A 26610-nucleotide genomic window follows, 5' to 3' on the forward strand; every position below is an offset into this window, starting at 1 on the left:
CGCTACTGCTCCCCCAATCCAGCGTCTGCATCCTCTCTGTCCCTGCAGCCCTCACACACACACATTCCTGCAGCAGCAGCAAAACAAGCCACAGCCATGAGGCGCCAGACTCTTCATACACACGGCTGATGATTCTGCCCCCTCGAACATCACTTCTTGTTCCGGGGCATAGCTGGCAGCCATGTGTATGGAGAGTCTGGTTCCTCGTGGCTGAGTTTGTTTTGCCGCTGATCTAGAAAAGTGGCAGATGCAGGGATTTGTTTATTGGGGGGAGCGGGCACAGAGATGAGGCAGACGCTGTATTGAGGGAAGAAACAGAGAAGGGGCTTAAGCTGGATTGAAGGGGGAGTGTGAGGGAGGGCAGAGGCTGGATGGAAGGCGGAGAGAAGGAGGGCATGCATGGGAATGCAGGTGTTGGTGGCTGAAGCAGGCTACTGATTTGCTTGTGCAAGCAGCATGGAGCTTGAACCTCAGACAGTGGATCTCTTCGCTAGTGGGGCTTGGGCATCCCCGCCAGCAAAGGTAGAAAGTACTGTTGAGTATGGGGGGAGGGGGATGGGGGAGGAGGGACCAGGGCTGGGGGGGGGGGGGGACACTTGAGAAGAAATGTGTAGCCTAGGGGCACCATGATCTGAGAAAGTTTGGGAACCACTGGGGTAGGGAATTATTTACATTCTCTTTGTGTGTATTTGTGGGGTCTTCATATGTTTGTGTGTGCCATACCTGGGTATATATCTTCAGCACATTCTACATGGTTTAAGAAATTAAAGCTATTAATAAGAAACATCTAAGAGGTGTGTCTGAGGTTTTGTTGCTCCAGTTTTCCTTTGTATCGTCCTCTCATCACAACTAATTATATTATCTATGCAAAGAACAAGTAACCAGTTGCTGGAAATTTCCATTTTCTTTTGCTTTTATGTTCTAGGATGCCACAATTAAAATAAAAGATTTGACCATGCCTGAGCTTATAGGGATCATAGACACCTGCTTTTGTTGCCTGGTAAGAAATTTTAGCTTTTCCTAGAGTGTTTTTATTTTCTGTATTTTAAATTGAATGCTTAGATTCCAGCTTGCAAAATCTATTCACTTGGACCCTAAATCAGACCTCGCCTCCCAGCTCATCTCTGTGATACATGGACATTTATATGCTAGAGGAGGGTCATTTTGTTTTAAGATTCAACTTCTTATTTCTTGTGTATTCCTTTTGTGAAGAAGCAAGTTTGAAACAAATGATAGTATAAACTGAAACATTTTTGTGGTTATAAAGGGGTATGTTTATTAAGTGTTGACATACGCTAGTGCCTATTACCGCACGCTAACATTTAGTGAACATGTTTCAAACTGTGAAAGCTTAGTGTTATCTAGACTGAAAGAAGTCGGTTCAAAATATTAAAATTTCTTCATTAAAAGCTGCTTCTTGGATTTTTCTGAACTAAAAGATGACAGACCCATTTGCCATCTACATCTGGTAACACTGATGCAGTTAAAATGACCAAAAAAGCAAACTTTCAACACGTTTCAACTATAACACTTTGAATTTTATCTAAGCACTAGTAAAAGAAGCCCGTTTCAGAGCAAATGAAACGGGCGCTAGCAAGGTTTTCGTCGCCAACACCCCCCTCCGTCCCTGGGCAACCCTTTCGTTGTTCTGGCATTGCTCCGCCCCCAACGTCATGACATTTGATGCGAGGGCGGGGCCCGGAGCGATTTCCCACCCCCCGCCTCCCTCCCTGCCAACCCCTTCGTTGTTCTGCCATTGGGGCCCGGAGCGATTTCCCACCCCCCCCCCCCCCCGCCTCCCTGCCTCACTCCCTGCCAACCCCTTCGTTGTTCTACCATTGCTCCGCCCTCGAGGGCGGGGCCCGGAGCGATTTTGGTGGCTTCACCACCACGAACCTTCTTGAAGGAAGTCAGAGCTTGGCTTCACTGACGTCAGTGTCCTCAGAACGTTGAGGGTGAGTTTTATTATAGTAGATGTAAAGATCCAGATCCTTCACAGAGAACCAATATGCAAGGAGGCGTTGATAAGGTGAATTTTTTATTGTTTTGATAGTATGCCTAAATTGAGTGCAACCTCATGGATGTCTTAGAATATCCTCAACTCTCGGATCATATAGAATTGGGTTACTTCCATTTGCATGATCTATTCCCAGATGGGAGCATTTTCAATATTATGCAACAGTCAAGGTAGATTTCTTGGGAGTTGTAGAGTCTCACTGAGAGGAGTGTAAAGCAGGGGCAGCTACAGACAGGCCTGCTCTGTGAAAGGAAATTGTAACTGCAAGGAAAGAAGGTTAGTCTTTTTGTTGCTTAAGGAAAAGAAGAAAAATTCTAGTCCAGTGACCTAAGAGAGCACTGTATTTGCATAATCTGATAGCACTGTGATAGCAATCAGTGGAGTGCTACCATGCCAAGGGAAGAGTCTGTGGGAGGAAACAGAAAATGCGATATCTGTCCTCATTGAACCCTTTTAGACAAGGGAGGGCAAGGAGACCACAGGAATTTTGAGTTTGTATTTTGTTTGGACTTACATTACACCAGTGGGTTAGGATTTCAGGATAGCCACAATGAATATTTATGAGAGAGATTTGCAGGCACTGCCTCCATCTCATGCAAATCTATCTCATGAATATTCATTGTGGCTATCCTGAAAATCTGACTGGCTGGGGTGCCTCCAGGACCAGGTTTGGAAACCACTGCTTTACACATTTTATAGAACTTATACCTGTAGATACCTGTGTAGTTCCCTTCTGGTTACATAATCATCGATAATTGAACCATTTGTTCAAAATGTTTACAGAAGAATTATGTAATCACAGATAGTCTTAGCTAATTCAGGATCCATCAAGTACAACAAATTTTCAAAATAAAGTCTTAAAGCGTTTTTCTGAATTCTAAATAGCTTCTATTTACAGTAATCTAATCTCTAATGGTAGGGAATTCCATGTAGAAACATCCTGATATGAAAAGGAAGATGGCAGAAATTTACAGATTAATCTTTTTCACAGTAGGATAGCGTAATAATGCTAAATCATGCAATCTGCAAGGTCTATGACCTGATAAGTAAACCAGGTCAACCCTGTAAGGTGGGGCCTTTCCATAAAAGTGTTTAGAGATCATTACACCTATTTAAATTGAACCCTGACTTCTGCAAGTAGCCAATGCAGTTCTATCATAAAAGTATTCACTGAATCAAATTTGCCTAATGAGTAGATCAGTCGGATCTTAGTATTTTGAACTACCTGTAAACACCTTAGGGAAGCTTTGGTGCAGTCAGAAAAAACATTACAATAATCCATTCTTGACAATATCAAACTTTGTACTATAAGCTTAAATGCTGATTGATCAAAGTTCTTTCTGATGATGCAAAGTGGGTTTTTTGGAGTTGTTTTTTTTTTAAGTAAATAGGTTTCTTGATCACTCTTTCTGGGTTTTCACAGTAAGGGCACTATCATCCTCCACCCCAAGAGTTTGATGAAGTCTCGAAAGAAAACTGATCCATAGCGATGGTAGAATTTTGGGATATTCAATGGATGGTCAACAGGACCCAGCCACAGGAACTTAGTTTTTTCCCTATTCAAAATCTATGAGCACTGCCCACTCTCTCGGACATCTCCTGTGAATCTGTGTTGGTTCTCTACCATTGCCCGCTTACTTCAGTTCCCCCACCCCCAAGATACTTGAGCACCTCCCACTCTTTCTCCTGTGAATCTGTGTTGGTTCTCTACTATTTCCCGCTTATTGTAGCGACCCCAAGAGCTGCCCACTCTCCCAGATGTAAGGATGCACTACCGATTTCTCTGCCCCTTCATACTATTTCAAAGCTGCACATCACAAGTTTACATTTTTGATGGGTTTTCTTTTTAATTCTCTTTTCGATGGCTCTTAACTCCTGAGTTATTCTTTTTCCACTTATATCCCGTTCATTCTGAGCTGTTATTATCTTGACGGCTGTGCCCCAAGGACTCTTCCGGTCGAATACCTGATCCTGGTCCATGTTACAACATGTCTAGAGGTAGGCTACCCACGTGTGATCTAGAGGGATCCCACATGTGATCCCAAGTGTGCTTCCTCTTAACTCTTTCACCCTCTGTTGCCCCTCCTGATAATCCTGTTAAATGCCTCTCTATCGGTCTCTTAAATTGTAGATCAATATGTGCAAAAACTAGCAAAATTCAGATTTCATTACTTCCTCTAAACTCTACCTTCTTTACTTTACCAAAACTTAGATTCGGAATGGGGAAGAAAGTTACTTTGTTTGAATCTCTCGCTGCATATTATGAGGTCTTCTCCCTTGCTAGGTCAACTAGGAAAGGGGTGGCCTCGCTATTTTTTTACATTTCTCTCCAAATTATGGAATTTCCATCCCTCCTCCCTTTCCTATTCAGAAGTACTTGCTATTCGCATTTCTGCACCAACTCCTCTTACCCTATTGCTTGTTTACTGCCCACTTCTCTCACTTTGGATCAGTGGGATCTTGTATACCAAGCTCTTAGTGATATTTCTACTATTCTACTCATTTCCCCAATGTTCTAATTCTTGGTAATTTCAACACCCATGTTGATGTCCCCCAGCAGCCTCGCTCCAATACTTTTCTGTCTCTTATTTCTGATCTTTATCTCTCTCAGTGGGTTTCTTGCCCTACTCACCGGGGTGATCACACCCTGGATCTGGTTCTCGTCCCATCAGATTCACTCTTCTCCCCCTCTGACTTTTTCTATAATCTGGTTCCATGGCCTGATTGCCTTGCAGTCACTTTTTCCATTTTCCAGCTTATGTTAATCCGGTATCGGTTCTCTGAAATGGTCTTAGCACCTGTCCTATACAAACCCTGCACACTTCCTTCTAGCACTTTTTTGTTTCCTTCCAGTTTTACCTTGCTTAGTCTTGATGACCAGGCTAATGAGTTGCATTCAGTCGTTTCCCATACTCTGGTACTAGTCCAGCATGTTTCCTCAAAATCTACTAAACCTTGGTATCATAGTGGTCTTCACTTACATAGACACTAGCTCCAAAAGACTGAGCGGCCCATCTAAAACTTATACTCTGGGATTACAATTTCCATCTTAGGAAGGCAAAAGGAGAATATTTTTCAAGTAAGAAATGCAGTGCCCCAAACCACTAGCGAATTATATTCAATTTTTGTAATCTTACATCCTCAGTTCATACCTTACTTAAGCTTCGAACAAGCAGAGACTTTTTCCCTCTGTTTCTGTACAAAGGTTTCAAATCTCCTAAAAACTATTCCTAGGATTCCCCTAACCTCCTCCTCCTGGCCATTCCCACTGCAGCTCCTTGTGACTGTGGGCAAGTCACTTAACCCTCCATTGCCCCAGGTACAAAATAAGTACCTGTATATATGTAAACCGCTTAGAATGTAGTTGCAAAATACCACAGAAAGGCAGTATATCAAGTCCCATTTCCCTTTCCCCTTCCCTGTGTTTCTTCTTTCTCAGTGCCTTGTTCTCCCTTGTCCCTGTCTGTCTCTACATCTTCTCTCAACAATCTTCCTTCAACACATGGGTGCTCATCTTGGTCTTCATGTTATCTTCAGACTCTGTTCTCACTCTCAGAGGCTTTTCAAACCATGCGTACCATATACTGTTAGCTGAACCATCTTCTGTCAATGTGGTTCCAGCTTCCAAACTTAAATTTACTACCTGTTATCTTGACTGTTATAAACACTAGTCTGTCTTCTGCTCATGTTCCCACTCTCTGGAATATGGCCATAGTTTGTCCAATCTCTTTAAAAAAAAACCAAACAAACTCTCTCTGGATCCTTTAGTGCCAGTTCATTACCATCCAGTTTCCAACCCGTCTTTTCTCTCCAAGATGTTGGAAAAAGTAGTTTTCCTTCAAGCTTCTTCCTTTATTGAGAACACTTCTGCTTTGCACCCCAGGCAATCTGGCTTCAGGATTAGCTTTAGCACCGAAACAATCTTAGCTGGTCGTCTCAATGAAATTCATACTTACCTAGATAGGCACAATATTGTACTTAATGTTTCACTTGATCTTTTAATATCTTGCCTTTCTTCTCTCGGATTCCAAGGTACAGTTCTCTCTTGGTTCCGATCTTTTCTCTCAAACCGATCCTATAAGGTTGTAACTGATTCTATATCCTCTCTCCAGTCACTTCTCTGTGGTGTTACTTAGGTCTCTATATTATCCCCTCTTCTCTTTAATCTTTTCTTCAATCCCCTTGCTACTCTTAGCCAATCGTCATGTATTTCTAGTTACTGTTAAACTGATGACATTTTACTTTTTTTTTTTCCCCACATATATTCCCCGTTCACTATCCCTCTTCAAAACTGGCTCACCTTGATCATAAAATGGTCTTAAACCCACAAAAAATGGTAGCCTGTTGGTTTACCGGGGGTCCTTCAATTCCTACTTCCCCCTTCACCTAATGGGGACAGATGTTTTACCAGTTAACTTAGGGGTTATTCTAGACTCTCAACTTTCCTTTGCACACCGCATTTCTACTATTTATAAAACAGATTTCTATACCTTACGTCAGTTGCGCTCTCTTCATCGTTATTTCAACCCTCAATCTTTTCACTCTCTCATACTGCTATGCTATTAGAAACTTAATACTCGCCAACTTAATCAAGATTCAAGGCGAGATACATCTGTTAAGTAAGAAACTGGTACAATCAAGTAGGAATTAACACAAGACTAAAAAATACAGATAAGTAAAAGAAAATCACAACCCCTCCCCAACCTAGAAGACAAATAAGTCTTTAAAGCTTTTTGAAATAAGTAACTACTCATTGAACGCAGATCTGAAGGAAGATTTTTCCAGCGATGAACAGCTGAGAAGAAAAAAAAAAGAGAAAAAGCAGCTTTAAGCCATACACCTTTAGTTGATGGAAACGCTAACATCAAATTACAACTCCTGGAGCTTGTCATGAATCTTAACAAACTTAATTGATATCCACCTTATGGGCCAGTACCATCCAAAAACTTGAATATAAAATTAAAGTTCTTTAAGTATCTTTAAAAATAATTTGAGCCGGAACAGGCAGCCAGTGTAAAGCACACAGCAGAGGAGTTATATGATCCATCTGTGTTTTCCAAAATAATAGCCTAGCTGCTGAATTTTGGATCATTTGAATCCTTGAAAGTTGCCTAGAAGACATACCCAAATATAATGAATTTCCATAATCTAACAGTGATAAGTTAATTGCACAATAACCCTGAAATGATGTTGTAAAAAACAAGATCTTAACAATCGCAATTGTTTCAGTTTAAAATAGGCTTTTCTAATTAGATCATTAATCTGGGATTTCATAGTCTGAGATGAATTCAAAACTACATCCATAACTTTGGAGGTTTTCACTATATTCAACATGGACCCATCATCGCCCAAAATCATCTGGGGAATTTTTCCTAGATCCAAAGAAAACCATTAAGCTTGAGTTTGAACCTGGCCGACCAAGCTTTTACCCTATTTATACAACTGTTGATAACAGAAAGAATAGAGTTCACACCCCGAGCCACAGGAATCGGGAAAAATAATGTCATCTGCATAAGACAACATAAGTTCACTAGGTTTCTGTAAAATTTGACCAAGAGAACTCGTATATAGATTATACAGGAGCAGAGAGAGAGAACCTTGGGGAACACCACAGGGGGAATTCCCATAAGGATGAATAACTGCCATCCTTTAACACTAAGTACTGTCTGTTTATCAAAAAAGAACCAAACCAATTAAAGACAGTACTGAAACCAAATTCTAACAACATATGCAATAAGATATCATGATTAACAGTGCCAAAGGCAGCAGAAATATCGAGTTGTGACAATACCAACTGTCCGCCACTGCACAGGACACACCTCACTTTGGATGTCAAAAGCAACAAGATCTCCCTACTGTGAAATGATCGAAAGCTATGCTGAGAATCATGCAGAAGATCATTATCTTCTATATACTTAATTAACTGTGATAACACTATAAACTTGAGCAATTTTGTAAGACAGGGAATATTAATGATAAGGTTAGAGACTAGATCTCCATTAAGCTGTTTTAATATAGGTGACAAAACAATGTGTCCTAAATCTTTAGAAAACCATCCTAGTTACAGATCAGAATTTAACAGATGAAACAAGCCAGTCCAATAGCTCAACAGGAGGATCCTTTAACAAGTAAGAGAATTACATCTAGAGGACAACCAGATCTGGATAACTTATTCACTAGAGGACTTAAAGACTGTGAAACAGCCCCTTCTAATCACAAGGCTCAACTAGTCGATCTTGGTTGTCTCGTTACTAATTAAAAAAGCTCCAATCTTTGCAAACCACAGCTATTTGTGTTCTCTGTCGCAAACATTGTTTTGAGGACTCTTCACCCCTGTTAAAAAAAAAAAAATCATCATTGGCTTCCTGTTCAGCAAAGAATCTTGTTCATACTTCACATTCACTTTTAGGGCTTTTAGGCCATGTCTTCCGTGTTGTGTCTCGAGTCTTACCATTCATTATTCTTCTCATTACACTTCAGGTTCGCTCAGTGACCACTGTTTAGTTTTCCCTGGGCCAAAAATGACCAGCCTGGAGTTTACATGCTACTGTGCCTTCTTTTTCTCTGCCCCCTTTCATTGGAACTCTCTTCCAAAAGAAATTAGATGTGAATCATTGTATGATAAATTTACAATGATTTAAAAGCCTTAAAATACCTGGCTTTTTATGTTACCTTTTGGAACCTCTTAACTGGGTTATTTCTCTTTATCTTCTCTTCTCTTTTTTGGCTTTTTACCCTGCCCCTCTTTTCCCTTCCCCCACCCCCATCCCTTTTCCCTTGCTCTGTTCCAGTCTCTCCCCTGATACAGCATGTATGGATGGGCCTCTATTCTTTTCTATAAGTACTGTAGTTCTTTGTTTCCTCTGATATTTTGTAAACCGCTTTGATCTGCTGAGTTGGCAAAGGCAGTATAGTAAGCACAAATAAACTAACTAAACTATGATGTCCTTTCTAGGGGACAGGAAAGGGGAGGAGCTCCAAGTTCGCATGAGTTAGGGCACAGTCCTGAAAAATGGCCTGAGGCAGAGAGGAGAGCAGCCAGAGCCCTTGGAACTAGAGGCTGTCCTTGACCAGGGCATCTGGGTACTATTGCCCCATTGTCTGCAAGTGATTCAGAAGGTATGGACATTGTTGTATAAAGAACTGGCAATTAGAAGTTAAACTGGATTTTGTGCTAATGTGTTGGGGGTTTTTTCTGGTGGTTTGTTGCCAGCCCAAGGAGAAACAGAGAAAAATGAAGGCAGATAAATACTATATGGCTTGTCCAGTCTGCCCATCCTTGCCATCTACTCTCCCTTTCACTTGCTTAGAGATCCTGTGTACTTGTCCCAAGCTTTCTTAAATTCAGATACAGATCTTGTCTGCACCACCTCCACTGAGAGGCTGTTCGGTGAATTCACCAGCCTTTCCATGAAGTATTTCTGTAGGTTACTTCTTTCACCTTCATCCTATGTCCCCTTATTCCAGAGCTTCCTTTCAGTTGAAAGAGACTCGTTTCCTGTGCTTTTATGCCATGTAGGTATTTAAACGTCTCTATCATATCTCCCATCTTCTTCCAAAGTAAACATATTGAGATCTTTAAGTCTGTCCCCGTACACTTTAGTTTCTTCGGGATTTACTAAGGCCTCTTGGGGGCATTTGCAACTTGTGCAAAATACGGCAATTTGATTGATATTATTTTTTGGTAGATATGATCTTTATATGCTTAAATTACACTGGCTTCCTGTTGAAGTCCAGGTTTTATTTTAAATAGGGATTATGTCTTCAGATTCTGCACGGTATTGCTCCACCTTATTTGGTAGATGTGGCCAACTTGATGTTACATCAAAAATCAAGTCTGTTGTGTGAACAACTTTTATTAACTCATCTTTTGGTTGGAAATTTGTCTACTAAATTTTTATATGCTTTTCTCTCATCAAATTCCGAAGTTGTGGAACTCTTTGCCTGTTGATCTTAGGTCAACGAGTAATTATCTAATTTTTAGAAAGTTGCTCAAGATGACCTCATTTAAGAAATATATGGTGTTCAATTTTAAGTCTTTATACCTTAATAAACATTTTTATTATTAAACATCTTCTCAGCCTTTGGAATCCTTGGTCGTCCTCCCACTTTTTTCTCATTGTGTTGTTGTCCGTGGGGTGTCTAGAGTTCTCCGTCTTTTGACGGATTTCTTTCCTACATCGAATTTTAAGTGACATATGTGGCTATTTGTAATTAGTTATTGATAAATAATCTACTTATATTGTTAATTAGTTTTTGTGTATCATCTGAACGACTGGTTCATGTTTCTTTGTTACCAGTGTTAAACTATATATGGAATTTGCGGTTTACAAGTCTTGTATAATAATTAAAAAGTAATCCTCACTGGATGGATAGATAGGTCCTATAAATTAAGCACTTTTGATTTTGATGTGCCCAGTTGAGTAGCCATACTTCATAACTCATTTTATACCCAAATTATCTCCAAAACAGCACCTTTGGTCATGGCAGAATACAATAAAAGAGCAGTACTTGGATTTCCAGAGGTAAAAAAAAATTGATAAAAAGTATATAGTCCGAGAGAGATGCTAATATAACAGCATGTACACAGCATGTGTTTTTCAAACTTTGCATTTCAGCTATTCTGTAGCACTGTATGCTTATATTGTGTGTGTGGCTTTTTTCTAGTGACGTTTTGGAGGAAATCAGGTCCTGTGAATTTTAAGTGTGTATCTGTTTTGTCACTTTAGATCACCTGGTTGGAAGGCCATTCTTTGGCACAGACTGTATTTACTTGCCTATATGTTCACAACCCTGACTTCATAGAGGATCCGGTGATGAAGGCATTTGCTCTGGGGATCTTAAAAATATGTGACATTGCCAGAGAAAAAGTAAACAAAGCTGCTGTGTTTGAGGAGGTATGCTTTTCCATTTTCAAATGCTTTATACATTTGGTTCTTCTCTGAAGTTTCCAGGCTTTCTCATGGAGAAGTGAAGAGTCTTATGTTAATTTCTCCAGTAGTCTAGGTCTAGAAAAGGGTTTTGGATTCAATTAAGCCAACTGGCTTGGGACAGACATGAGAATACAGAATATGTATGTGCCAGATCTGTCAACAGTTGACATAGTAGCAAAATCAGTGTTTTGACAACCATCCAGTTGTTATACAGGTTCCCAACCATGCAACTCTTTCTCCAGGGGATCTTAATCTCTATCCCATTGTCACTGTGGCAATAAGCAATGGGCAACAGCAGATATGAGATTGGTGTTTCTTATCCAGCATGTGTTTTTAGTTTCCCAGGTGTTATTCACTAACAGGGAACATAACAAACAAATGAAACCAATGGGAAAGGATACAGAGCATGGCTAATGGAATACTTTCCAACACCTTCAGCATGTATCTCAAACTGGTTGTGTGTGAGTGGCCAGAACAGGTTTAGATTTTGAACAAAAGTTGCCGTTAAATTACTTTATTTTCCTCTTAGTAATAAATGTCCAGTTACTAGCTTCATTTTCTATTTGTTTTCTGATGATGCAAATATTTTGACTATTATTTTAGGCCTGTAAAGCTTGAGGATTTTTGTAATAGTGAAGACTTCATGTGTTTTCTTGGTTTAGACCTGTGCTGCAGGAAGTGGTGGTTTGATCACAGCGATTCACTGCATTCTCACCTGGCTATGTCTGGCAGTATTTCTTTTGATTCTCCTGACTTGAGAAAAAGATGGACCAAGCCTAAGGATGCAACTCCTCCCCCCCCCCCCCCCCCCAAGATAACTCATGGGCTAAGGCAGGGGTGGGCAACCTTGGTGCTTGAGATCTCTTGGATATTCACTGGGGAAATTCTGAAAACCCAACTGGGTTGCTGCCCTCGAGGCCTAAGGTTGTCCACCCCTGCCTTAGCCCATGAGTTATCTTGGGGTGGGGGAAGGGTGCTTCCTTAGGTCTGATCCAGGATGGCAGTGACTGGTTACAGAAATGGAAGAAGTGTAAAAGGGAGATGTGAATAAAAGGAAAATAATAATGTGTAGTATTATGAGAGGTTCGGATTGTCCAGACTTAAGGACCACGAATGGTAGTGTAGTTAAGCATTAGCATTGCTAATTAAAATTATACAGCTAGTGTACTCCTTTTTGTGTCCTTGTAAGTGTGATTATAACTCAGAGATTCGGGTGTATGAAGAATGTTGAATATGATTGTATGTGCAGGATCAGGGCCAGTCTTAGTAATTGTGGGGCCCTATGGAGACCAGTCAGATGCCCCCACCCTGGACATAAGATTTCAAGTGAGGTGTTGGGGATTTATTTATTTCTTTAATCGCAAACTCTAAAATCATATTAAGCAAAGGAGAACTTATTCAAGAACTTTACAAAGTCATTAAATCATACTAGCCCTGTAGCCAGGTAATGATCTGTATGTTTTGTTTTCTAAATGCTCTAGGGTAGTGGTTTTCAACCTTTTTGCAACTGGGACACACCTGACGGACAGTGTAACACACTGCATACATGACTTTTATGGACAGTATAGCAGTTCTTATGAGTTAAATATTAACATGCTCTGCATCCACAAAAATCCTCCCAACAACAGATAGCAGATCAGAACTAGGAAATTTCTCCATGGAAGTCACTATACAAAAAAAAATATTCTGATTCTTGGCCATTTGAGCAATAGCAACATAAATCTTTCTAATATGAAGCAAATGGCGAAATAAACAGCTATTAAACTGAGTCCTAAGACACCAATACACTACCACAGGCAAAACAGACAGACCCTTACCAAATACATATCAAAGGATTGCAAAATTAGAAATAGGATGACAAAAAATGAACTGGGAACCCCAAGAAGTCAAACTCATGAAACACTGGAAAAAAAAACAACCCAATTGCACACAATACAGATCGCTTTATAATGCACATTTCCCAAAGCCAACATATTACAGTTAGTGTTTTGAGTCCCTTTCTTCTTCCCCGTGCCCAACATTTGCCCTTCTTTGCTCTAGCTCACCTCTCATTTACCGCTCTGTTCCTTATCTCACCCCTTTTCCAGCATTGCTCCTCTTTGTATCCCTACCTACCTCATTCTCACATACTGTTTTCCATCCTTGTCCCTCTGTCCCTAATGCTCCCCCTACCCATATATTCTGTGTCCCTGTCCCTGCACTCTCTCTTCCTTTCCTCCTAAACCCCTTCCTATCCCAGCCCCCACCCCAGAGACATGCTAGTATTTTCTCCCCTGCCCCCCCATATGGTCTGCATCTCTTCCCTCCCTCCCTTTTTCTTTCTTCCCATGGTTTTGTGATGAAATTTCCATCTCCTCTTTTTCTTTTTTAAGTTTGATATCTTTATTGAAAAAAGGAAACACATTGAACATAACATGAACAAAAAGATCACAATCAAGTAGAGTATACTGTAGAATAGCTGTCAGATATTCAAAAACATTGGATATCACCTTTTTATGTTTTAAAATACAGTTCAACCTTATCCAAACTGATAACAAACAGTATAGCAAGAGAAAATGTGGAAAGGAAAAAAAACACTACTACAGGATTATCCAACTGAAACATAAATCATCTGCCACTTAAACTGAGCAAATGTTAAACAAGCGCTCCCATCCCTCCCCAGTAAGAGTCTAAAATATCCCGTCTTATTCCCCCATCCAGTTTTTTTTCTTTCTCTTGCTCCCCCCCCCCCCCCCCACCAATGGTCTGACTCTGGCAGCATGTCCCCCTATCTTGCTGTCAGAACCTCCCTCCCCTGTACCTTTTAATGTGCGCCAATATTTCAGCAAGCAAGCAACATTTGCATATCCTGTTGGCCGCCAAGCCTGGAGTCTGCTCTCTGCTGCATACTGCCCTTGTGGAAGCAGAAAGTGACATCAAGAGGGAACAGGATGTAGCAGAGAACAGGATATGGGCTCTGCAGTCAATGGGATGTGCAAATTGATGCTGCTGCCCACCTTTCTCTATTCTAAAATACAGGTACACATTAAGGGGGTTGTTTACTAAAGCTTAGCTCGAGTTATCTGCAACAGATCTCATAGGAATAAAATGGGCCCTACTGCAGATAACTCAAGTTAAGCTTTACTAAACAATGTATGTAGTGGGAGGGTGGGCCCGAGTCAGGCGGACATGCCGCCCCTGCCTAACACCAGCCTTGTGCAGAATTTATTTTTAAATCTTCATTTGGGAATTTTTGGTACCTTTTTCAGTTTTGATATTGTTGCTTATTAACCTGATTAAATTTTTTTTTTCTTTTCCTCTATTTATGGTAATTTTATGTAGGAGGATTTTCAGTCCATGACCTATGGATTTAAAATGGCGAACAGTGTGACAGATCTTCGAGTAACCGGTAAAACCTAGTGGCATTGTGTAATTTAGTGGTTCTCGCATACCGCACTAGTCGGGTTTTCAGGATGCCCACGTTAAAAATGCATGAGAGAGAGTTGTATGCTCTCTGTTCTATTTAAACCTAGTGCTATTGATTGATCACAGTAACAGTCATGATTAACTCAGTTTTTAGTGGCGATTAAAATTAGTAGCTGTGATTGATCAACAGCTTTTTATATAGATATACTTGTGTATGTAGAATTTACTGCTGTTAATTTTCATTAATGTGTGTGGTTTTACGCACAAATGTTAAATGGCAATCACAAAAAATAAACGCATCACCCCATTGACTGCATTGAGCCTCCATACCTGAAGCTCCCCCCAAGGGCATCCCTCCCCTCACTCAAGAATATCCACCCTTTTGTACGCCCCCTGGGCCTACCTGAAAGTTGTCTTTGTGGTCTAGGGCAGGCAGCAGTAGCAATCTCCGTGCTACTCTGGGTTCAAATTGCAGCCGCGACCAGTGTTGGTATTTTTGCAAGACTACTGCTAGAAGTTGTGACCACCATTTTGAACCTGGAGTGGCACAGGCAGCAGCGAGTGGTTATCGCTGCTGCTTGTCCTGTTGTAGACCACCGGACATCTTTTAGGTAGGACTGGGGCCTACAAGGTAGTGGAGGGTCTTCTGAAGGATGATGGATGCACTTACAGGTGTCTTTGTGATGGAAGGGGTTCTTCCAGGGACCTTCAGGAGGGGGGGGGGGGGGGACTTCAGGACTGGGATTAAAAATGTGATTAATCACAGTTAAAAATTTAATTGAGATTTAAAGTTTTGATAAAAAACAGCTGTAATATAAACTTAACTCATGTGTATTTGTTGCGGCTATCATGAAAACCAGATTGGCATGGTGTCCTGAATGTTAGTGTTAATGGCTTTTTCTTTCACTGTGCTTCCAAGTTCATCCCTTCTAAACATAATGCTGTTGCCTTTTCAGGTATGTTAAAAGATGTAGAAGATGACCTGCAGAGGAGAGTAAAGGTAATATTGATTTTTCCAAAGCACTACTTAAAGAGAAGTAAATAACACCTTCACCATCAAAATGAAGTCCTTGAAATGATTTACATTGGATAAAGAAGGAAAGCCAAATTATACAATAATAATAGGCAGAAATCTCTATTGAAGATCACAGGAGAGCCAAATAGAAAAGCCAAGTCAATAATAATAATTAAAAAAGTATTAATATTAAAGATAAGGTCCAAACGTCTATTATCCCACATAAAGGTTATTTTTATTCTCTCATAAATCCTATTTTCTTGAACACATGTAGAATAGTAAGAATATAAATGAGAAATTGTTGCATTACTTTATGAAAAGTAGTCTCGTATTGCTGAATACATTAAAGTATATATACTAATAGAAAAAAAAATGCACTTCTATTTTAAAACCAATTGTAAATATATTACCAATATTATTTATTTTGAAAATGCAAGCTCATTATGATTATCCAAGAATTCAAAAAATAGTTTGTATGAAATAAATACCCCAGTTTTTTCACATCAACTGGTGTATCGATTAATCCCAGTGCAGGAAAAGGGAAGTTGCAGTTGGTTTTCTCATGAAAAGTGTCATTTAGTTAATAAATCCAGGGATAATTCAAGAAAAACAACAAATGTAGGAAAAATATTCTTAAATACCAAAAACCAAGCCAAGCATAAATGACAGCGGTAAACAACGTACAATTATATAATGTAGTTTAATTATACACTGCCATCTGGAATCAAGGAGAGATGTTAAAATGGTGAGCTAGATTCTGAGAGAAAAAAAGGAAAAGGTCCACACACCTTCCACAAGAAAAATCTAAGAAAACTTGTTCACCTTTGGCAATAAACTTTTGAATGCTCTTACTCATCTGGTTGCCTTGGTCATTTCCCGCTTCCTCCAGAGCTAGATTCTGATACAGCTCCATCAATATCAGTAAAAAAAACAAAAGCACAGATACTAAGGGCCACTAAATGTGAGTCTAGAGCCTTTGTATTTGTTAAGGCAGTTGAACAGGTAACAGAAGATAATTGGCACTCCATTGAACCATGTATTTGATGTTGCATCAGTAGTGTCTTGACATTTTTGCTGGGCAGTTTCGACCAAATAAGGAAATAGTTATGTTTTTAGTAGTTGCATTCTGGCATTCCTTAATATGTGGTGGAGATCTTATGCCCAAAATCAGTTGTTCATGCTGCCAACATGTACTCTTAAAATTCCATCATGATTGGACCTTAATATCCATGATACCCACAGAATAATCTTTAGGTTCAGTAGAGGTTTTGTAATGTTTGACTGATGTCTATAATGTTCATATACAAGTTCTCCTGTTTCCCTAGTTGTCTTCTGAGGCATTTAATGCTCCTTAGAGCAGTGCCCTCATCCCTCTCCTGGAGGCAGTCTAGCCAATTGAGTTTTCAGGATATTCGTTGTGGTAATCATGAAAACCTGACTGGTAGGTGTGCCTGCAGGAAAGGGATGAGAAACACTGCCTCAGAGGACAGTAGGAAAATATTTTTCAAACACCCTGGATGATGAAATAACTTGAAAGTTTTGCTGTTTAATTCTGATAACCATCAATATTTATAGATCAATCCTTATTTTCACAGATGCAGTTTTATCCCTTTCTGGTCATAATGATGCTTTAGCATTGTTATGCAAAGAGAGAGGAGAACTCCATAACTTTCTTTAAAAAAAAAAAGTGATGCTTTCATATATTTCCATTAATTCTTCCATAGAAAGGCCAGAAGTAGTGCTACTTTAAACATAGAAAATGTAGGCTATCTAGTCTGCACATCCATGCTATCTCCTCTCCATATCACTCTCTTAGATATCCTGTGCACTTGACCCAAACTCTCTTGAATTGAGATACTATTTTTGTTTCCACCAATGGCCATTCCACGAATTTGCCACCGTGAAGAAGTATTTCCTCAAGTTACTTCGGACTAAATCCCCTTTCATCTTTATCCTATGCCCTCATTCGAGAGCGTCTTTTCAATTGTAAGAGACTTTCCTCCTGTTCATTTATAGGTATTTAAATGTCTCTTATCATATCTCCCCTCTCTAGCCTTTCTTCCGAAGTATACATATTGAGATCTTTAAGTCTGTCCCCATGCGCTCTTGGGTTAAAAGCTCAAATCCAGAACCTGTATGGTCGCATTTTCCAAAGTGCTACTCGTTCCACATGCAGGGCCCAAGAGACAGAGCTCTGGAGTCTTAATACGTGGATGAGGTGATAGTGCAGGGAGGAGCGTTTTAGATTTTTAGGGATCTGGGCAACATTCTGGGGAAGGAGGAGCCTATTCTGGAATGATGGGCTACACCTTAACCAGGCTGGGACCAGGCTGCTGGCATTGGCATTTAAAAAGGAGATAGAGCAGCTTTTAAAGTAGAACCTGGGGGAAGGCCGACAGTTGTTCAAAAACGCATGGTTCGGAACAAGATATCATTCAAAGATATCACCAAAACAAGGAAGATAGAGTATCCCGATAGTGAGGTTGCAAAAGAGACTGTAGTAGATCAGGTGTCCTTAAATAAAAAAAATCAGACAAAAGATTGCAAATTAACACTGTCAACTATTGAGCAAGATGCAAATAGGAACAACAAACATAGTTTGAAATGTCTATATACGAATGACAGAAACCTAAAAAATAAGATGGGAGAGTTAGAATATATTGCACTAAATGAAAAATTAGATATAATAGACATCTCTGAGACCTAGTGGAAGGAGGGTAACCAGTGGGACACTGTCATACCAGGGTACAAATTATATTGTAGTGATAGGGTGGATCGACTTGGTGGAGGAGTGGCATTGTATGTTAAGGAGGGCCTTGAATCAAATAGATTGAAAATTCTGCAGGAAACAAAACACATGCTGGAATCTCTGTGGATTGAAATTCCATGTGTAAAGGGAAAAGGGCAGTGATAGGAGTGTACTACCGTCCACCTGGCCAGGATGAACAGACAGATGTAGAAATCTTATCAAAAATTAGGGAGGCTAACAAACTGGGCAGCACAATACTAATGAGTGATTTCAATTACCCCGATATTGACTGGGTAAATGCAACATCAGGGCATGCTAGGGAGGTAAAATTTATTGACGAAATCAAGGATTGCTTTATGGAGCAGCTGGTACAGGAGCCAACAAGAGAAGGAAAAATTCTAGACCTAGTCCTTAGTGGAGCACATGATCTGGTGCAGGAGGTAACTGTGCTGGGGCCGCTTGATAACAGTGATCGTAATATGATCAGATTTGATACCGGCTTTGGAGTAAGTACACACAGGAACTCTAATATGTTAGCATTTAATTTTCAAAAAGAAGACTGATAAAAGAAGAACGGTGAAAAAAAAAACAAGGGGGGCAGCTGCGAAGGTCAAAAGCTGTGGATGCTGTTCAAAAATACCATCCTGGAAGCCCAGGCCTACATTCCGTATATTAAAAAAGGAGGAAGGAAGACCAAATGACAGCCAGTATGGTAAAAAAGTGAGGTGAAGGAAGCTATTAGAGCTAAAAGAAAATCCTAAAGAAAATGGAAGAAGGATCCAACTGAAAATAATAAGAAACAGCATAAGGAATGGCAAGTCAAATGCAGAGCGCTGATAAGGAAGGCAAAGAGGGACTTTGAAAAAAAGATTGCATTGGAGGCAAAAACACATAGTAACCATTTTTTTAGGTATATTAAAAACAAGAAGCTGGCAAAGGAATCGGTTGGACCGCTAGATGACCAAGGTGTAAAAGGGACACTCAGGGAAGACAAAGCCATAGCGGAGAGATTAAATGAATCCTTTGCTTCAGTCTTCACCGAGAGATAGATACCGGTGCCAGAAATGGTATTCAAAGCTGACGAGTCAGAGAAACTGAATGAAATCTGTATAAACTTAGAGGATGTAATGGGTTAATTTGACAAATTGAAGAGTAGCAAATCTCCTGGACCGGATGGTATTCATCCCCGAGTACTGATAGAATTGAAAAATAAACTTGTGGAACTGTTAGTAATATGTAATTTATCTTTAAAATCAAGCATGGTTCCAGAAGATTGGAAGGTGGCCAATGTAACGCTGATTTTTAAAAAAGGTTCCAGAGGAGATCCGGGATGTTAGTGAGCCTGACAACAGCGCTGGACAAATTGATAGTCTATTATAAAGAACAAAATTACACAGCATATTCCAAAGCATGGTTTAATGAGACAAACATGGATTTAGTGAAGGGAAATCTTGCCTCACCAGTCTATTACATTTCTTTGAAGGGGTGAACAACAAACATGTGGATAAAGGTGAGCCGGTCAATATTGTGTATCTGGATTTTCAAAAGGCGTTTGACAAAGTACCTCATGAAAGACTCCAAAGGAGTCATGGGATAGGAGGTAGTGTCCTACTGTGGGTTAAAAACTGGTTAAAAGATAGAAAACAGAAAGTAGGGTTAAATGGTCAGTATTGTCAATGGATAAGGGTAGATAGTGGGGTTCCCCAGGGGTCTGTGCTGGGACTGTTGCTTTTTAACATATTTATAAATTATCTAGATATGAGAATAACTAGTGAGGTAATTAAATTTGGTGACTACACTAAAGTTATTCAAAGTTGTTAAATCGCAAGAGAATTGTTAAAAATTACAAGAGGACCTTACAAGACTGGGAGACTGGGCATCCAAATGGCAGATGACATTTAACGTGAGCAAGTGCAAAGTGATGCATTTGGGAAAGAGGAACCCATACATACTATAGTTACGTGATGCAAGGTTCCACATTTGGAGTCACCGACTGGGAAGGATTTAGGTGTCATTGTCGATGATACGTGGAAACCATCTGCTCAGTGTGTGGCTGCCACTACGAAAGCAAATAGAATGTTAGGTATTAGGAAAGGAATGGAAAACCAAAAATGAGGATGTTATAATGCCTTTGTATCGCTCTATGGTGCGATCACACTTCAAATTCTGTGTTCAATTCTGGTCACCGCATCTCAAAAAAGATATAGCGGAATTAGAAAAGGTACAGAGAAGGGCGACGAAAATGATAAAGGGGAACGGATGACTTCCATATGAGGAAAGGCTAAAGTGGCTAGGGCTCTTCAGTTTGGAGAAAAGATGGCTGAGGGGAGATATGATGGAGGTCTATAAAATAATGAATGGAGTGGAAGGGGTGGATGTGAATCATTTGCTTACTCTTTCTAAAAATACTAGGACTAGAGGGCATGCAATGAAGCTACAAAGTCATAAATTTAAAACAAATTAGTGAAACTATTTCTTCACTCAACGTGTAATTAAATTCTGGAATTCATTGTCTGAGAGTGTAGTAAAAGCAGTTAGCGTAAATGTAAATGCATCGCAGAAAATATTTCTTCACGCAACATGTAATTAAATTCTGGAATTCATTGCCAGAGAACGTAGTAAAAATAGCGGTGTTTAAAAATGGTTTAGATAGCTTCCTATAAAAGACGTCCATAAGCCATTATTAAGATGGACTTGAGGAAAATCCACTACTTGCATCTAGGATAAGCAGCATATTTGTAACCTATATTGGCCACTGTTGGAAACAGGATGCTAGGCTTGATGGACCTTCGGTCTGTCCCAGTATGGCAACACTTATGTTCTTATGATAGGATAGAAAGAAAAAAAAAATCATATGATCTAGGAGAAAAGGACAGCAGATACAGTGGAGAAAAAACAATCTTCACTGGAGCAATATGTAACTAGATATTCAGAGAGACCATGTTTAAACCACATCGCACTGGATGCTGAAGGCTTGAGAGAACAGCAGTGTTTTTGTAAATGTTTTGAATTTGTGCAAGGATAGCTTGCTACAAATGGAAAGAGGGGTGCTGTTCCAGGGAAAGGAAGACACGATGCCTGGTTTGTTCTTTTTGTACAAACTCATGACTAGGCAAATCCAAACTGTGGTCATTTAGGGAGCATAAGATTCGAGAGGGAGTGTAAGGAATAGTAAGAACTGAGAGAGAGGACAGAGTTTCAAGACACAAAGCTTTGAAGGTTAAAAGTAGGATCTTGTAGCAAATTCTAAAGGAGACCAGAAACCCGTGGTAAGACATAAGAAGGGGTGATACTCTGTCAGACTTTTTGGCATGACAAAGTAGAGAGGTGTGGTAGCCGTGTTAGTCCACTCTTAAAGGTTATCAATAGAAATCAAGCAAAATAAAACATGGAAAAGAAAATAAGGTGATACCTTTTTTATTGGACATAACTTAATACATTTCTTGATTAGCTTTCGAAGGTTGCCCTTCTTCGTCAGATCGGAAATAAGCAAATGTGTTAGCAGATAGTATATATAAGAGAAACATCAAAGCATGACAAAGTAAGTGAATCGCCATTTTCTGAACCGATTTGAAATTTCTTGAGAGAAACCTGAGGAATTTCCAAAAAGATGATGTTACAAAATGAGATTCTGGAATGTGTCATGGTTCAATTAGGATTGGCTTGAAGCTGTCGTAGGACATAGAAAGCTGACAATAGAGGAGATATGCTGTTTAAAAGAAAAATGGGTGTCAAGTATAACTGCGAGGTAACGGAAGGAGTTGACAGGTTGGATAGATGAACCCAGCAAAGAAAAAGGGATTTAGAGGGTGTGGAAGAACTATTAGTAAACCAGCATGCTACAGTTGTATCTGCGTTGAGAACCAGATGATGGGAGGAAAGCCACAAGGCAGTGGAGTCGAAGTAAGAAGGGGACCAAGTACTGGGGCCTCTGGGTTGATAAAGTAAATGAGAAGGATGTTGGCTTAGATATAGATGGCGTGTTCTTTGATAATTCTGGCCAAGGGATGGAGAAACAAATTGAATATTAAGGGAGAGAGGAAAGATCCTTGAGGTACACTGCATGTAAGGGATGTCAGTTGATTCTGGTACTGTAGATGAACTGGGTAAGCCTCTAAAAGAATAGTCTGTTAGGGAAGAAGAAAACCAGTTCAGTACGTTGCCAGAGAAACAGAAAGAGGAAAGTAGAGATAAAAGGTAATGATCAATAAGATATAATGAAATAGTAAGGGCACTGTTTCCTTTTTCAAGATTGGAAAACACTTCATTGAGGACACTGGTCTGTACAGATTCTGTTCTAAAATGTGTTCTGTAGCCAGATTGGGATGGGTGGAGAGCGGAGATCTTTTCAGCAAAGGAAAGGAGTTGATCAAAAAACTAATTTTTCTAAGATTTTGGAAATAAAGCTAAGGTTAGAAACAGGTCTGTAATGGGCTGAATTGGCTGGGTCAAGAAAGGGCTTCTTTTAGATGGGGCATACATCCACAGTCTTCTAGGATGATGGAAATTGACCCTGGGTGAGACTAAGGTTGATAAGAGACAAAACAATGGTGAGTAAACCTAGGTGAGGCTTTCTAAGCTATGTAGAAGGGATTGGTTGATAGGGCAGAAAGAGGGTTTCATATGTTAAAGAACAATAGAAGGAGAGGAAACCGTTTGTAGGTGAAAAGAAGACCAAGTGGAACAATACAGTATCCTAGGTGATGAATACAGAGGGGAGGTCTGAGGAGGAAGCCTGTTAAAGTGCTTACCTTGGAACTAAAGTAAGCAGCAAGATCACAGGCAAGCGGTTGTGCGGAAGACTGCAGAAATGGGGCCGAAGTGAGAGACCGATAAATGGCACACAGTTCCTTTGAGAGATTAGGGGCGCTGGTTAATTGCAGGCTAAAATTGGATGCCTTAGATTTTTTTTAGATGTTAGTTATACTCTGCTGAGTCTTGCAAAGAAACAGAAACAAGGCCATTTGGGTCTTTCTCCACATACATTCCGCTTTTGGGACTTAACACTTCAGAAGATGTAATCTGGCATGGTACCAGGGCTTTCTGATGCAATGTGATGGACGAATAAACCTAAGTGGAGCGAGAGAATCAGAAACCTGGGACAGTTATGTATGCCAGAGTGTAGCTTGTTTGTCCTAGGGTTTGTCATTGAGGTCAGCTGGAATGATGAATAAAGCGAGATAAAGAGTATCAGAGTCTACACGGTGAAAGCTATGGGTCCAGAAACCTGAAGGATTATAGTGTGTTTTTATTTTTTATAAAAGGGAGTGTAAAGTTAAAGGACACAGCAGAATGGTCAGACCAAGAAATGGTTATTGTTGACATAGATGAGTTGGAGAGACTAGGAGTGATTGGTTTGAGGACAAGGTCTAAAGTATGGGCCAGCCTGGTGGGTGGGAAAGTGTACTCATTGGTGAAGATTGAGCTTGTGGATAAAATCTAGGAAATGTGCCACACAAGGATGCTGTGTCATATCGACATGGATGTTAAAGTACCCGAGAATTAGCAGGTTAGGGAAAAGTATGGTAGCTTCAGAAATGGACTACAAACAGCAGTCTCAATTGTAAAAGGACATTAAGTGATGGGGGAGCAGAAATATTTAGCACTAAAAGTTCAGGGTAAGGGAGAGAAGTGGATACTTCAGAAACGTGATAGTCTGTGAAAAAGAAATGGCGGTGAGGCCACCACCCTTATGAGATTCCCTGAGCGAAAAAGGGAGTCGTATCCAGATGGAAGAGAATTATAGATGTAATGCTTCTGCATTCAGCCATGTTTCAGTCAAGAAAAGGAATTTCAATTTTTGATTCAGAATAAAATCCCAAAGCAGAGGAGTTTTTGCTTTCATGAACCAACAGTTCAGTAGAGTGGAATGAGTGTTCAAGTGGAAAGGGGTAGCAGGTGCTCAAGGTAATGAGGTCAGAAAGTGTGCAATGGTGGGAAAACGAGTAGAATGATTTACCTTGGGTCGATAATTCCATAGTACTAGGATGAAGAAGGCCTCAGGTAGAGCCTCCGAATGGAAGAAGGCTATACTGCTTAGGTCACAGAGCCAAAGTAAAAGGTATCCAAGGAATTTTATCCCAGCAAGGGAGAAGGAAAGCCGCTGTTACAGATCATCAGTGAGTCTTGACCCTCAAAGCATTACCCCAAGGAACAGTACCTGTTCCGCCGCAGTGCGGTACACTGCAGGAGCTTAACTAAAATAGTTTCTTCTGGGACCGGGTTGCTTATGTAGCACGTCGTGTGGGAGAGGCAGCAATCTGGGGGGGGGGGGGGGGGGGGAGCACTGATAGCAATAGCGATTCCAGTGATGGGTCAGACCTAGAATCTGCAAGACTCAAAAACAAAAGATACTCTTTCAACAGGTAGCACTAGAACTCAGAGAGTAAGAGCACAGTACGTCGCAAGAACTGTGCTTGAATAATTTCTTCCAGGACCAGGTTGTTTATATAGCACATCACGTGAGAGAGGTGGCAATCGAAAATGATAGATAAATGCAATGGTACATAGTTAAATGGAAAAATGAAAGATTTAGGTGCTCATTTTCAAAGCACATAGACTTACAAAGTTACATAGTAACATGTAACTTTGTAAATCTATGTGCTTTGAAAATTAGCCTCAAAATCTGTAGATATGGCAACTTACATAGTAGATGACGGCTGAGAAAGACCTGTACAGTCCATGCAGTCTGCCCAACAAAATAAACTTATATGTGCTACGTTGTGTATACCTGACCTTGATTTGTATCTGCCATTTTCAGGGCACAGATCGTAGAAGTCTGCCCAGCACTAGCCCCGCCTCCCACCACCAGCTCTGCCACTCAATCTCCGCTAAGCTTCTGAGGATCCATTCCTTCTGAACAGGATTCCTTTATGTTTATCCCACGCATTTTTGAATTCTGTTACCGTTTTCATCTCCACCACCTCCCGCGGGAGGGCATTCCAAGTATCCACCACTTGGAGATGTTTAGTTTTGACTGGAAGTTAGCTAGAGAGACTGCCTTTTTGGATAATAGATTGTAGATTGTTCCAGTGAAATGGTACAAGGTGCAAGAGAAAGTGAAATCATGATGAAGCTTGCTTAAAAGCAAGGAATTATAAATAGAAACAAGGAGTCTACATTATAACATCTTTAATTTTAGAGCACTAGAAGTCGTCAAGGAGAAGAGAGGGATCCCGAAGTTGAACTTGAGGTAATTTAAACTTTTGCATGTTTGAATTATTTTTAAGTAATGTGTTGTCTATTAAATGCAGTGTTTCACAAGTATGCCTAACAAGTAATATCTTATCAATTAAAATATTATTGATAAACCTGTTTTTCTTTGCATTCTTATCAGTCCTGAAATTGTGGCTGTGTTCATCAGCCAAGAAAAACAAAAACAGGAAACAAATACTTCCACACAAGGTAAATGAATCAAAAAAGAGTGGAAGAGGGTGCTGACAAAGATGTACCTGACATGAGCCATGTTTGGTCTTCATCAGGTGTCCTCATAAATAAAATATAACACAGGTACAGTAAGTGGACAAAAACAAAGGAATGATTATCCTATATAATAAAAAGCACCTCCAACGTTCTAATCTGGTTGCCTGGGACCGTGCCTCCTTCAGAGTTGTTGAGTTAGGCTCCGAAGTAAGGCTGACGTCACTGTTGCCATTATGACGCGCACCCGGTGAAAAAAAAACCCTCACAGCTGATCCAACCCCCCCCCCCCCCCCCCCAAAACCGGCACGTGCAAATTTGACAGCAGCAACAACAACAACAAAAAAAAAAAACAGAAAAGACACGCGACTGCCTGACGTGCTCAACACCCGCCCTCCACCACAGACGCGGACCACAGCCTCCCTGCAAAGTTACCGCTCTGCAGGGGACAATAAAGGAAGAAACCCCGAACTGTTGGACCAAACGTACAGCGCACGAGAGAGAGACATACAGCGCGCGCCCCTCAGCTGTCCCGCGCACTACTTGTCAGAGCTTCGCGCACTGCTAACCTTCAAACTGCCAGTCATTCCCCGCTGAGCTGGGAGAAGGGCTTTAGTGGAGTGTCCAAGACCGCCTGCCCGCTCTCCCTCTGTTGTCGGTAACGGCTTCTCCGTCGCGGATAAAGTGACAGCACAGACAAGGAGCGTGAGGAGGCTTTTAGAAGCCCTTCCACGCTGAAGTGGGAGAAGGGCTTTAGCGGAGTGTGGGACACCGCCCGCTCTCCCTCCGTCATCAGTAATGGCGTTGAGGCGCACGCACCTGCTAGCAGGCAGGGGGAGGAGTAGGTACGACAGGGAGAGCCGGAGGTGGAGGAGTTGGGTGTGTAGCAGAAACAAGCTGTCACTGAACAGAAACAACAAAAACTACATTGGCTCAGCATCAAAAAAACGTATCACGAGGGAGGGAGGGAAGCGATGAACCTGGAACTGGGGGACAACGACCCTGGAACTAAGAGGAAGGGAGGGAGAGAGAGGGTACGGGGAACCCTGGAACTGGGAGGGAGGGAGGGGTG

At 40.6% G+C, this 26610-nt stretch overlaps 1 protein-coding gene across 3 annotated transcripts in view; it reads left to right on the forward strand.

Moving 5' to 3' along the window:
* The window catches only part of NAA35 (N(alpha)-acetyltransferase 35, NatC auxiliary subunit), a 212113-nt gene that overhangs the window by 39202 nt on the left and 146301 nt on the right, over positions 1 to 26610 (forward strand). For all 3 annotated transcript variants that reach the window (XM_030193674.1, XM_030193673.1, XM_030193676.1), the window contains 5 exons: positions 926 to 1000; positions 10747 to 10914; positions 14272 to 14338; positions 15312 to 15355; positions 25261 to 25311. In XM_030193674.1, coding sequence (XP_030049534.1) covers positions 926 to 1000; positions 10747 to 10914; positions 14272 to 14338; positions 15312 to 15355; positions 25261 to 25311 — 405 coding nt within the window. The remainder of the gene's footprint in view (positions 1 to 925; positions 1001 to 10746; positions 10915 to 14271; positions 14339 to 15311; positions 15356 to 25260; positions 25312 to 26610) is intronic.

This window comes from Microcaecilia unicolor, chromosome 2, assembly GCF_901765095.1.
Source record: "Microcaecilia unicolor chromosome 2, aMicUni1.1, whole genome shotgun sequence".
Lineage (NCBI taxonomy): Eukaryota > Metazoa > Chordata > Amphibia > Gymnophiona > Siphonopidae > Microcaecilia > Microcaecilia unicolor.